The 12,265-nt window shown below is 39.2% G+C and overlaps 1 protein-coding gene across 2 annotated transcripts in view; it reads left to right on the top strand.

The window, feature by feature from the left end:
- hace1 (HECT domain and ankyrin repeat containing E3 ubiquitin protein ligase 1) overlaps positions 1-12,265 on the top strand; it is a 39,922-nt gene continuing 27,657 nt past the window's right edge. Inside the window, exons 1-10 of one of the 2 annotated variants that reach the window (XM_008291340.1) lie at positions 1-259; positions 4,850-4,904; positions 5,136-5,225; positions 9,041-9,145; positions 10,054-10,129; positions 10,281-10,412; positions 11,220-11,302; positions 11,569-11,665; positions 11,763-11,864; positions 11,985-12,091. In XM_008291340.1, the coding sequence (XP_008289562.1) occupies positions 169-259; positions 4,850-4,904; positions 5,136-5,225; positions 9,041-9,145; positions 10,054-10,129; positions 10,281-10,412; positions 11,220-11,302; positions 11,569-11,665; positions 11,763-11,864; positions 11,985-12,091 (938 nt within the window). In that variant the 5' untranslated portion in view covers positions 1-168. The remainder of the gene's footprint in view (positions 260-4,849; positions 4,905-5,135; positions 5,226-9,040; positions 9,146-10,053; positions 10,130-10,280; positions 10,413-11,219; positions 11,303-11,568; positions 11,666-11,762; positions 11,865-11,984; positions 12,092-12,265) is intronic. The other variant, XM_008291339.1, reaches the window with a different exon arrangement.

Here is a 12,265-nt window from a genome sequence, read left to right as displayed (position 1 = left end):
CTGTAGTGGAAGCAGAGCAACAACAGTGTATGAATCGGCTTGTCTGCCAGGAAACGGTTTCTCGTGAGCTAACACCGATGGACAACGCCCAGGAACGACACAACCCCACAAGGAATAAATAAACGAGACGACAAGGCTTTGTTCCTTATCCGTGTGGACCCTTCACCTATGATGGAACGGGCGATGGAGCAGCTTAACGTACAGCTCAACCGGCTGACCCGTTCCCTCCGCCGGGCCAGGACCGTGGAACTCCCGGAAGGTAACGATGCAGGATCTTAAAGGCATTCGTTATAACAGCGTGAGCTTACACGCGTTTAAACAGTTTTGCTCACGTGGTAAACTGTGGCACAGCAATCCGCTGCGGCCTCTGTTACGTTTAGAGATGTTTTGTAAGGCCACCGCCATGTGTTACATTAGTAAATAAGAAACACTTTGTGTTCAGTTTAGTGACTCAGCTTTTCCGTAGAGCCTACAGGCGCAGGCAATCTGAGGCAGTTTCAGTGTTTTGTTATTCAGCCTGACTTTACAGTGCGGGGACTCACGCTAGGTGTTTTTAAAGAATCCAAAAATAATCGTGTTACTGCTGTGTCGTCTAGGTGTAAATATGTTTTTTTGTAGTGTGTTTGTAGTCTGCAGTACGATAAGCGAATGTCTTCTAAAGTTACCTGACTGCAGTGACACCAGGCGCTGGGAATATAGGAACAAATATGCCGGTACAGGTTTATGCAATTACGGTAACCTGATTCTTATAGATATCAATTAACTGATGTACATACAGTATGCAACATCAGAGCCATCATATACAGTGTCCTCAACAAAGGAAAGAGTAAACAAAAATTAATTGAAAACCAAAGTAGCTGAGAATGTTATTGGACCCTAAAAAAGATTTTGTATTAGCAGAATGTGGCTTTGCTACTAGATGTAAACGACAAGAATAAATGCTAATCTATAGAGACTACAAATTACCAATTTCAAAAGGAAAACGCAGAAATTCATTGCAACCAAACGAAAGCATAATTAATGGTCACTGTTTGACGAGTGAGGTTAAGACAGAATTACTTCCTCCAACAATGTAAAACACAGTGCAATTAGGAACACTTTAGTCAGTTGAACTTTCAAAACATGGTCATTTCCAATTTTAAAGAGCCAACTGAGCTGTCAAAGTTAAAAACATACTACCTGGAGAAAGGACACAGGGAATATCTAGATGCTCAACATGCATGCATCTGGTCTAGGTGCATGTGTACCAGCAAGAAATTTTGGAAAAATAAGTCCCTAAACCTGGGGTGTTTAAAAATCTGGACTAATGACTCTGACTAAAACTGAAAATAATAATAAGAAAACTCCACAAAATGATGGGTTAACTGAGTCAAAAAAATATGAGGTAACATTCACTGTTTGCTTGACACAGTTTTGCTTCACTTGAAATAACTAAACAGGTATGAAAAGTTGTACCACAAAAACAACTATATGTTTGGTAGCTAGCCGAATTGAAGTAGAGCAAAGTTCTGGAGTTTCAAAATGGTTCTCCAAATATAAGAAAAATAAATGTATTATTATGGGCACATTTTTCATTTTCAGACACCACTTTGTAGGCTTAAGAAACACAGTGACCTTTTACCTTAACCATTATAGTTAATGAATTTATATACAGTCATGAACAAAAGTTTACATACACTTTTCAATGACTCCTACAACTCTCAATTTGATAGAATCATTGAAATCCATGTGTCTTTGTCACAAAAATCAAACCATGCATTATAGTTCTTTGTTTTCTAGCTATTCTGGATATATGGCAAAATCTGTTGGGTTAAAAAATGTATATGGAGCAATGCTAACGTGTGCTTAGATGCCCCTTGGCCAATTTCACCTCAACTAGGTGCTTTTGGTAGCTGTTCACAAGCTTCTGGCATGCTTCTGGTTGTATCTGTGACCACTCCTCTTGACCAAATTCTTATAGTTAAAGTACATTTGCTAGCTTTTTGATATAGAATTGTTTCTTCACCATAGTCCTCAGATTCTTTATTGGTTTTAAGCCAGGACTTTTGGAATGCCAGTCTAAAACCTTCATTCTAGCCTGATATACCCATTTCTTCACCACTTTTGATCTATTTTGATTCTATCACAAAGTTTCCACAGTGATCATTAGAATAAATTTACCACAGAAGTTTTAAGCAGGTATAGCAAGCTGTACCACAGAAACAAAAATATTGGTACATAGCCTAATGGTAATACTTCTTATTGTGGATATATTTGTCATTGTCAGACTCCACTTGTAGGCATAAACCTGGGTTTGGAGGAGCTTGTCATGTAGTTTTGTGAAATTTCTTTGAGAATCATCACTGCATTAAGTTCATTAGGATGATGTCAGCATAATATTGCCATGACCAAATACATATTTGGATAGTGTTGTTTTTCTTGTTAGACATGTTCATGCATTGACATACACGAGATACTTGAAAGTAAAAAGCTCAAAAAAAAAAAAAAAGATGAACCATCTACAAGCTCGAAAAAGAGAAGTCCAATAGCTTTCTACTGAATCTCCAAGGATACATTATATCTTTTTAAATTTGGCCAGTGGGGGTCACTGTTTTTACTGCTTATTTTTTGTGTTTTTATTGCTTTTTCTGTTTATTGCAACATGCAATAAGACAGGTTAGTAATCCATTATTAAATGTAATAGACACGCAGTTCGAACAAAAGTGTCGTTTTTTTTTTCTCATTTATTTATTTTTTATTTTTTTTAACAAGCACTGTTTCAAACCACCCCTGCTTGAACTTGCTGCTTCCTTGTTTTCATTCTGATTTTAATCTGGAAGTTTTCACCAAAAGTGTTGGTTCCTTTTGACCCTGCCATGACAGATGGTATTTCTGACAGTTCAGTTGCTGCTTATTAGCTCACCCAAGCGTGTCCCTGTTGCTGTTGTGGTGGTGCTCTGTAACATTCAGCTGTATCTGTAGTGAGTCTCTCATCACATGGATGGATTCCATCCCCACTTTCTTGGAATGCAACTGGCAATAGTTGTTGGCTATCTCATAGCAGGTGGACTTTATGGCATCCTTGTTCTGCTTTGCAGCCCCGTTGAGTTTGACACAGCAGCACATAAACCAATTTTCTGACTGCTGGTTCTGGTTGGTGTGGCCAGAAAGCTCACAAGGATCTCCCAGGGATCAGAACAGGGAGTTGAAGACAGGTGATTTCAATTGAATGTTAGCACTGCTTTCAGTCAGATAGCTTTCATGTTGCTGTCAGAATGAATGACTTAGTTCCAGAATTAATGATGTATGTAGAAACTGGAGACAACACACAACAGACTTTGTCTGTGTTGTAGTCTCCAGTTTTCTCTAGTTGGAGGGTGAGAAATTCACTGGAGACACCTCAGTAACATTGAACAAAAGCAGCCATACATGCTCACATCATACCATGACCTCTTTTGTTTTGCTGATGAGCTGGAATGGTCTGGGTCATGGACACTTCCACTTCCACTAAAAATTGCCAATGGTGTACAAGACTTTCAAACTACATCAGTAGTGTGAAGTACCACATGGAGGCTAAGCTGAGCAGGCACATGAATCAGCGCTTGAGCAAAGCTCAGAAGAACAATTGAAACAACAGTAGAAGGCTTAAGCACCAGCTACTGGTCAACAGAGCAATCACCCAAGACTTAAAGATTAGGGAGACTGGGCAGAGCACTGCCTGAATTGACTACATTAAAGACAGCGTTAAATTCCCCACTCTTGGATACGAGAGAACCAGTGTTAGTTTTGGCACCTGGTTTTGATTTAGTGTAAGTCTTTGCAAAAATTAGTTTTTGCAAAATTTTGTTACTTGATTTTATAAGATTTTGTTAACAAAACTTCAAAGTATTTCAGTGACATTTTAATCTATTTTTTGCATTTCTAATTGTCATATCTTCTGAACACTATGAGATTACAGCAGTCTCCATCTTTGTGTACAGTTACCATGGTTAAAGTGTTATTCTGGTCTATGGTAAGGTTAATGTAAAAGTGTGTGATGCTCACCTATCATTAGGATTACCGCAACTGCTCTTTCCAAGAAGAGCAGCAGTGTTTTCAGTAGATAATTTGCTGACCACTCAAGTCCTGTTAGCTACTTGTGAAAACATCTAAAGGATTTCTTATGCAAACATCTAGGGGTTGATGTCAGAGATTTAGAAACATACATACATCATTAATTCTGGAACTAAGTCATTCATTCTGACAGCAACATGAAAGCTATCTGACTGAAAGTAATGCTAACATTATATCAAAATCACCTGTTTTAGAATAGTAGTGTTCTATTAATGTTTGCTTACCTTTTTTCAAATGTCAGTGGCTGATGTTTGTAGTTTGTTTCAGCTGTTTGTTTCCACTTCTTCGTGTAATTTGTAGATGACTTAGTTGAGGAGTCTGTTCACTTTGGAGAACGGCCAGAAAACATTACTGCCTTTCACCTTACATTACTGAATAGGAGTACAACATGTCAAACTGATAAATCTACTGAACAAGAGATCATTTTCACGGCAGAAGAAAACTTTGATCGGAACCTCTAGCGTGTGATTCCACAGATGCTCAATCAAAAACACTTCATATTAAAGCAGTAAATAGATTATTTGTCCATTTATCTGTCTTGACCAGTATCATTCAGTTTCTGTTCATTGACAAATAGTACAGTTTCCCAATAAACAAGGCTGTTAACAGGTAGTTTTTGTTGTATAGATGTTTTGAACAGATGATCTAATGATAATAATTTCCAAAGCTGTACATACACATTCGGAAGTGAAGTAACCATCAGTTAGTAAATGGATCAAGTTGTACTTTTATTGCTTACCTGTTTTTCTCTCCATAGATAATGAAACTGCTGTGTACACACTGATGCCTATGGTCATGGCTGACCAGCATAGGTAAGCATCCATCCTGTCCGTACAACATGGGCTGTGTACAGTATGTTACTATAGTGCTGTTGTCAGATACATTTTAAAATACATTTATTATGGCATATTTACCTACTTTGGCAGGTAGAAACAAGACTTGTTTTGTTTTTACTTTTATGTGCACAACTTTACTACTGCAGAGGCATGATATTGTTCTCTCCAGAAGAAATGATTTTCCACTTTCCATCCTGTCTCTAAAAGGTCAGTGTCAGAGTTACTGCTCAACTCCAAGTTTGATGTAAACTACGCCTTCGGACGGGTCAAGAGAAGTCTGCTGCACATTGCTGCCAAGTAATTTTATAACAATACTTACTCTGTTTTTCTTTTTCATAAAAGCAGTAGGGATTGGCGTTATCACCTAACGCCAGTCCCTAGTGCGGCAGTTCCTTGAGATACCTATCAGTATCTCAATTAATTGTCACATTTAGTCATAAATTGACTATTACGTATTTTTAAATCATTTGCACTGCACAATACATAATGAATTTGGACCACAAGTACAATGAAAGGAAGAGTTCTATGTCATATTCACTGTTTCAGATGCCTGTTAAGTAGTTTCTTAACTGAGCAAACAGTCTTTTATCATTTTAAAGTGCATAGCACAGTTGTGTCCCTGCCACAGTCAGAAATATAACGCACGCTATTGCCTGCTGCTGAGAGGCAGTAGCTTAGGATGGTCAACCAAGAATCACTAAAAGTAGGTCTGCAATGAATTAGAAGCTCCTGAAACACAAGTATTAGTGCCATAGTCAAGCATGCTTTACATGGCCATGGGCTGAGAGGCTGCCATGCAAGAAGGAAGCCCATCTTCTAGAAGCAGCACCTTAGACTTGACTGAAGTTTGCTACTAATCATGTGGACAAAGAAAAAGCCTTATGGATGGAAGTTCTGTGTTGACGTGGGAAAAAAATGCAATTTGGCCACAATGACCGGCAATATGTTAAGTGGAGAGAAGGTAAGACCTTTAACCCCATCCATTATCTATACACCGCTTAATCCTCACTAGGGTCGCGGGGGGGCTGGAGCCTATCCCAGCTGACTTAGGGCGAAGGCAGGGGACACCCTAGACAGGTCGCCAGTCTATCACAGGGCTACACTTAGAGACAGACAACCAAGCACACTCACATTTACACCTACAGACAATTTAGAATCAGCAGTTAACCTTAGCATGTTTTTGGACTGTGTGGGAGGAAGCCGGAGAACCCGGAGAGAACCCAAGCTGCACGGAGAGGACACGCAAACTCCACACAGAAGGCACTAAAAATTTGCCTAGCTGGAATGCGAAATGGGGGATCTCCTAGCTGCAAGGTGATGGTGCTAACCCCCGAGCCACCTTGCAACCGCTTTAACCCCTGGGGCTGTTTTGATGCCATTAGAATTGGTGCGTTACACAAAGTAAATGGTATAATGAAGAAGGAGGGTTACCTTCACATTCTTTAAGAAAACCTAAAATCAACAGTTGGGTTTGGACTTGGAGGCAGTAGGGTGTTCCAACAAGACAATGACCGTAAGAGGTGTACATATATACCATCCCACCTAAACACTTTATTTTTTTTCCCTGTATATTTTTATTTATTTATAAATTCAGGGATGTTTACGTAGAATTTCAAGACAAAAATGCCATCCCAACCCTGTCACATATCAACAGGAAGGGTGTACTTAACAAGATAAACAACTAAACTACACACACATCTACACAAACATCTGCATGTATATGCACCTGCACACACACACACACATATATATATGTATATGTACACTGTATACATACATACAGAGATCAGCAGACAAATGAAAAATAAACAAGTAAATACAAAGAAAAAAGAAAGAAGAAGAAGAAAAAAAAGGGTTCAGTCCGCCTCATTAAAAGAAAGAAAATTGCCCCATACCTTGAAAAAGGCTTTTGGGTTCTTCTTCAAATTGTACATAATTTTTTCCGGTGGGATATAAGACGAGATTTCATTCAGCCACATGTTGAAGCATGAGGGTGCAACACTTTTCCATTTCAATGCAATACACATAATAGCAGCTATCAAGGCCATTTCAGCAAATCTGATATTATTCTCAGAGTATAAAGGTAATATTGACTCATCTCCAAGTAGTCCAAATCTTGGGTTTAAAGCAAACTCAGAACCAATAACTTTTTCAATGGTACTTGTTACAATTTTCCAAAACTCATCCAAATGGGAGCATGACCAAAAAATAAGGATAAGAGACGCAGTTTCCACTTTGCAGTGAGGGCATGAAGCCGAGAGGTCTGGGTTCATTTTTTTTAAGCGCTGTGGTGTATAGTATACTCGATGAATCAAACTAAATTGTTGCAGTCTATGACAACTGTTAAAGAAAATGTCTGACTCTTTTGACAGATTGCTTTCCATTGTTCATCCTTAAATTCAACTCCAAGGTCTTGCTCCCATTTAAGCTTGGCCCCTACTTGGCCACAAACAGAAAACTTCAATAACATTTTGTACATAGTTGAAACAAATTTCTTTACATCTTTACCCACTATATAAGTGTCCAGTTGCAAAGGGTATAAAAACAGTAGTTTACCACTGGAGAAGGGAGAGAAAAGAAAAAGAAAGGAGAGGGAGAAAGAGAGAAAAAAAATCCCTCATATTCTATAGTCAGTTAGGGCCCAGCTGCCCAGTTTTCCAGACAGTTGATAGCCGATACCAAAGTAAAATATTATTTGTAGATTGTCCAGCAGGAACCCCTCTTTGGTCTTCTTCTTCTTTCTTTCCTTTTTTCTTTTTAAAAAAAAAAATATATTTAGAAGGTCATACCTTAAGGGATTAGTGTGTCCAAATTCAAAGAGTAGTCCACTGTAGGATGATAATAGTCTGTCCAAACAGAAGATCCTGTGCATGTCTTTGCCGGCACCTGTCAGTCGGACGGCCCCTGTCCCGGTGTTGCGAAACGTGGGCCCAGGGGTCTGTTGCTATGCTGACTCGAACTCAAAAATATTCAGGATGATATTGTCGCAGATATGTCAGCTGAATTTGGAGAGGTAAAGGATCGACGTCCTCCAGGCAAATGGATCCGCAATGTTGCCGGGTAGAGCAGGCTACATTTTATGTCACGTCCCTACAGTAATTTCTTCAGGTTGGTGAATGCTTTCCGCCATTTGTACAGCGCTGTGAACATATCTCTGACATATCTCTGAAGATCATGATGGAAGAATTGCCGTATTCCAACTTTTTTTGGTGTCGGGCAGCCGTGAGGATCTTCTCCGTATCACTGCACACCGCAGACGAATGACCAGCGCCCGTGGTCTATCATGCTCAGCTGGACGGGGTTGCAGGGTACGGTGGCACCTTTCAGTTTCAAGAGACTTTTCCATGTCATCAAGTTTTCCTCGGAGCTCTTCAATTGCGGCCTTCGTCTCTTTCTTGGAGTTGGCGATATCTGTACGTAGATCCACAGCGGTTGCTTCGTATTCCGTTTGTTTAGAGGTCCGCCAACTTTTTGTTGATGGCTGAGTGCTCGCTATGTATTTTCTCCACTGCCTTGTTTATTTTACTCAAGCGGTCCTTGACCATGTCGTATATCATGGAAAAGCCCTTATCCATCTCCGAAAGAAACCAGGCAGGTGGAGTGCCCTCAACAGGCTGTGATTGCGTAATGTTGTCCGCAGTTGTGCCCGCCGGCGTGCCTTCATCTCCTCGCCTCAAGCCCTTTCTGGTACTCATTCCGAAGTTGTGAACGAAATAAATATAACGTACAAACCCAGAACAACTGTAAGATAACTTGTAGGATGACTTGTCTAGAAGTTCCAGTGGTATAACCATCAATTAGAGCGATTTATAAATTCAATGGAGCAGAGTGAGCTGTAACGTGTCCACTACCTATGCCGCCATTTTGACCCGCTTGACACTTTATTGTCCTGTTTTTTGTTTTGTTGGAGTTTTTTTGTGCACAGCGTCTTTGAGTTTCTTAAAAAGCACTATATAAAACGAATGCATTATGATTATTTTACATGTATGTATATATATATCTTGTTATTGACATCACTGCTTTGTCACATATTCAGTAAGACTGAGTTTGTGTGCTTATGTACTGGTGTCTGCTGCTCAGGCGCTAAGTGGTACTGTGTGGTCTTTGTACAGCTGTGGGTCGGTGGAGTGTCTGGTTCTGCTGCTGAAGAGAGGAGCCAACCCAAACTACCAAGACATCTCAGGCTGTACCCCTCTGCACCTTGCTGCTAGGAATGGGTATGAGAATACATACATACCAGCATTTTCTACCTCAATAATCAGTGCAACACTGTTTTTTAAACTGATTTTAAATCCTATGTATTTATAATCTTGCAGTTTGTCTTTCTTACATTTTGTTGCATTTCATGTACGTGTATACAAGACAAACAAAAATACAATCCACTTATAAAAACTGCTCCATACCTCTATTTGAGTTTCAAAAAATGCCTCAGGTTGCCTTCAACTCCCTTTTAGAAATACAACCAGTGGTAATTGTGGGTTAAAATCTTTTTTTGTTAATTCTGGTTATATGTTGCATTTCAGACAACCCTCAGCTATGATTCCTCACTCTGTATTCTGAGATCTGCCAGGAATCAGCAGCCAGGCCAGAAAGAAGCACAGCAAGCTTGGCTCTGCTCAGAGAAGCATTATAAGTCACAGCATAACAGTTAAACTGTCCAGAAGACAAGATTACATCCATCTAATACAAGAATACTACCAGACATACTCAACATCAGCTGATCGGCTTGTTTGAGAAATATGGCATAAGATGTTACTGTCAGCCATTTCCATTTTGTACTAGTTACTATGGTGCAGATTAAAGTTTATAACGTATATAATAAAGACAAACAATAGACACAACATGAGAACTGAGCTGAGTGGCCTCAATAGCCCAGACTGTCTGTCTCATTGAAACCTACAGCTGAAACCAAATGTAACTCATCAAACTGTTTGCTTTGGTGAGAATGTAAGTTGATCAATCTTTGAATGCCTGCTTTTTATACTTTTTTTCTGAATGTTGTTACTTGTAGTCAATGGACTGTCAACATAGTCATGACTGAGTCATTGTGTGAAATGACATGAAACAGAGTAACTGTATGTGTAATGACACTGATACTAAACCCTTTCCATCACTGTTATCTCAGACAGAAAAAGTGTATGGGCAAACTACTGGAATATAATGCTGATGTCAATATCTGCAACAATGAAGGACTGACTGCTGTGAGTTGACTCTTAATTCTCTTTCTGGGCTTCATGTTGTACGATACTTCTTAGATTGTTATAATCATCATCGGTATGCTACCTATGTGACTAGTGGTTAATTCACTTGTGTAGTCAGGATGGTGACTGTTCACATTTTTCCCTCCTGCAGATCCACTGGTTAGCAGTAAATGGGCGAACAGAGCTTCTTCATGATCTGGTCCAGCATGTGTCCAATGTTGATGTGGAAGATGCCATGGGGCAGACTGCCTTACATGTAGCCTGTCAGAATGGACACAAAACAGTAAAGCAATTACAAAATATCTATGCAATTTTTAGTCCTGCTATAACTGCAAAGCATTGCAACAAATTTTGGCCTCTGGCTTGATCAATCCTTCAGTCAACACATTTGGTTATTTCACTGCATCTGTAGAAACTCTGCATTTAGTTGGTGTTACTCTCATTTGATAAATAATTTGTCACAATGTAGCAGTCATGCTGTCTTGTGGTTAGCTTACATAGCATTAGCTCGTCACCGCATAGGGTGCATCTATCTTGTGCTCACAGTAAGTTAGGGTAACTACTGTTACGGCCAATTCATGGTTGATGCAGCTTTGTACACTGGCCAAAAAGCAGGTTGTGGAAGTGACTCTGTTCATGTGTCAATAGACAGCCCATTGACCATTTGATTTCCTTCATATCAAACACAGAAAAACACCTAAGGAATCGGCAGCTGACACTGTAGCAATGTTTTGGTGATTATTCCTGAAACATAAACATAGCATAGCACTTCTGGAGAAATGAGGACTTCCTACTGTGTTTGGGTTCAGTCTATGAAAGCATGTACAAACAGAGATCCTCTGAACCCCATGACAAAACTTATGTTACGCATACTTTTGCATGTGAGGAAAGCATGAATTGGCCATCAGCACTTCATCCTCCTCTGCAAATATTAAAAAGAAAAAGTATTCGGTAGGAATGCAAATATTACTGCAAAGGAATGCAAAGAAATATTCCATTGTTGGGAATTGTTGTTCTGTGTTTTGTATTTATCATATAATCATATGTACTTGCCCAGTTTGTAATGTAAGTATATGATGTGTCTCCTCAGACAGTGTTGTGTCTTCTCGACAGTGGAGCTGATATCAACCGGCCAAATGTCTCTGGAGCCACACCTCTTTACTTTGCCTGCAGGTGATGCCATCAGTAATAATAAAGCTCGGGATTTAGAGTGTGATCTCAGCTTTTTTGCACTTTAACTTAAGTTATAGAGATTAAAGATTTACTGATGTACTTCTTTTAATTTTATAAATGAGAGCAAGGCTTTTTCGCAGTTCCCAATTCACATGTTTCTGAATAACAGAATATTAAGAACTGAAATTTTCATAAATACCCATGCTCAGCTTCAGCTTTGCATGTTACTGAAGTGGAACTTAAACTTGTCTTGTGTTATTCTTTAGTCATGGTCAAAGAGACACAGCACAGATCCTGCTATCTCGAGGTGCCAAATATCTTGCTGACAAGAATGGAATCACTCCTCTGGATCTCTGTGTGCAGGTGAGTATTGCAACACAAGTTAGGCTTTCATTCATTTTACATTTTCCTCTGTGTTTTGTTGTGTAAGTGCACTTCCTGTTTGTGTATTTTTGTTTAGGGTGGATATGGGGAGACCTGTGAAATTCTCATCCAGCACCATACCAGACTGTTCCAGACCCTCATCCAAATGACACAGAATGATGATATTAAAGAGAACATGGTATGATCAGTTTGTTTGTAAGTTTAATGAGAAGCCTCCTGTATACATTTCAGTTGGTGTGTGTGTGTGTGTATATATACATCTCTCTCTGTCTCTGTGTCTCTCTGTATCTGTGAGAAGCTCAGGCAGGTTCTGGAGCATGTCTCTCAGCAGAGTGACAGTCATTACCAGAGGATCTTGACCAGTCTTGGTGAAGTGGCTACCACAAATGGACACAAGCTTCTAAGGTAAAATCATACATGTCAGTTTCACATATTTTGTCACAGTTTTTATTTGTTTTATGTTGCATATAGTAATTTCTTAAAGAATTCAGACCTGTTTCCTTTTTGCACACGTTATTGTGCTGACTAATAATTTTTTTTTATTATTATTTTATTATTATAATTTTTAAAATTTTCTTT

Source organism: Stegastes partitus, unplaced genomic scaffold (genome assembly GCF_000690725.1).
Source record: "Stegastes partitus isolate 25-593 unplaced genomic scaffold, Stegastes_partitus-1.0.2 Scaffold737, whole genome shotgun sequence".
In the NCBI taxonomy this organism is placed as follows: Eukaryota; Metazoa; Chordata; class Actinopteri; family Pomacentridae; genus Stegastes; species Stegastes partitus.
Note: the sequence above shows the minus strand (reverse complement) of the source record. Positions and strands in the feature narration are given on the sequence as shown.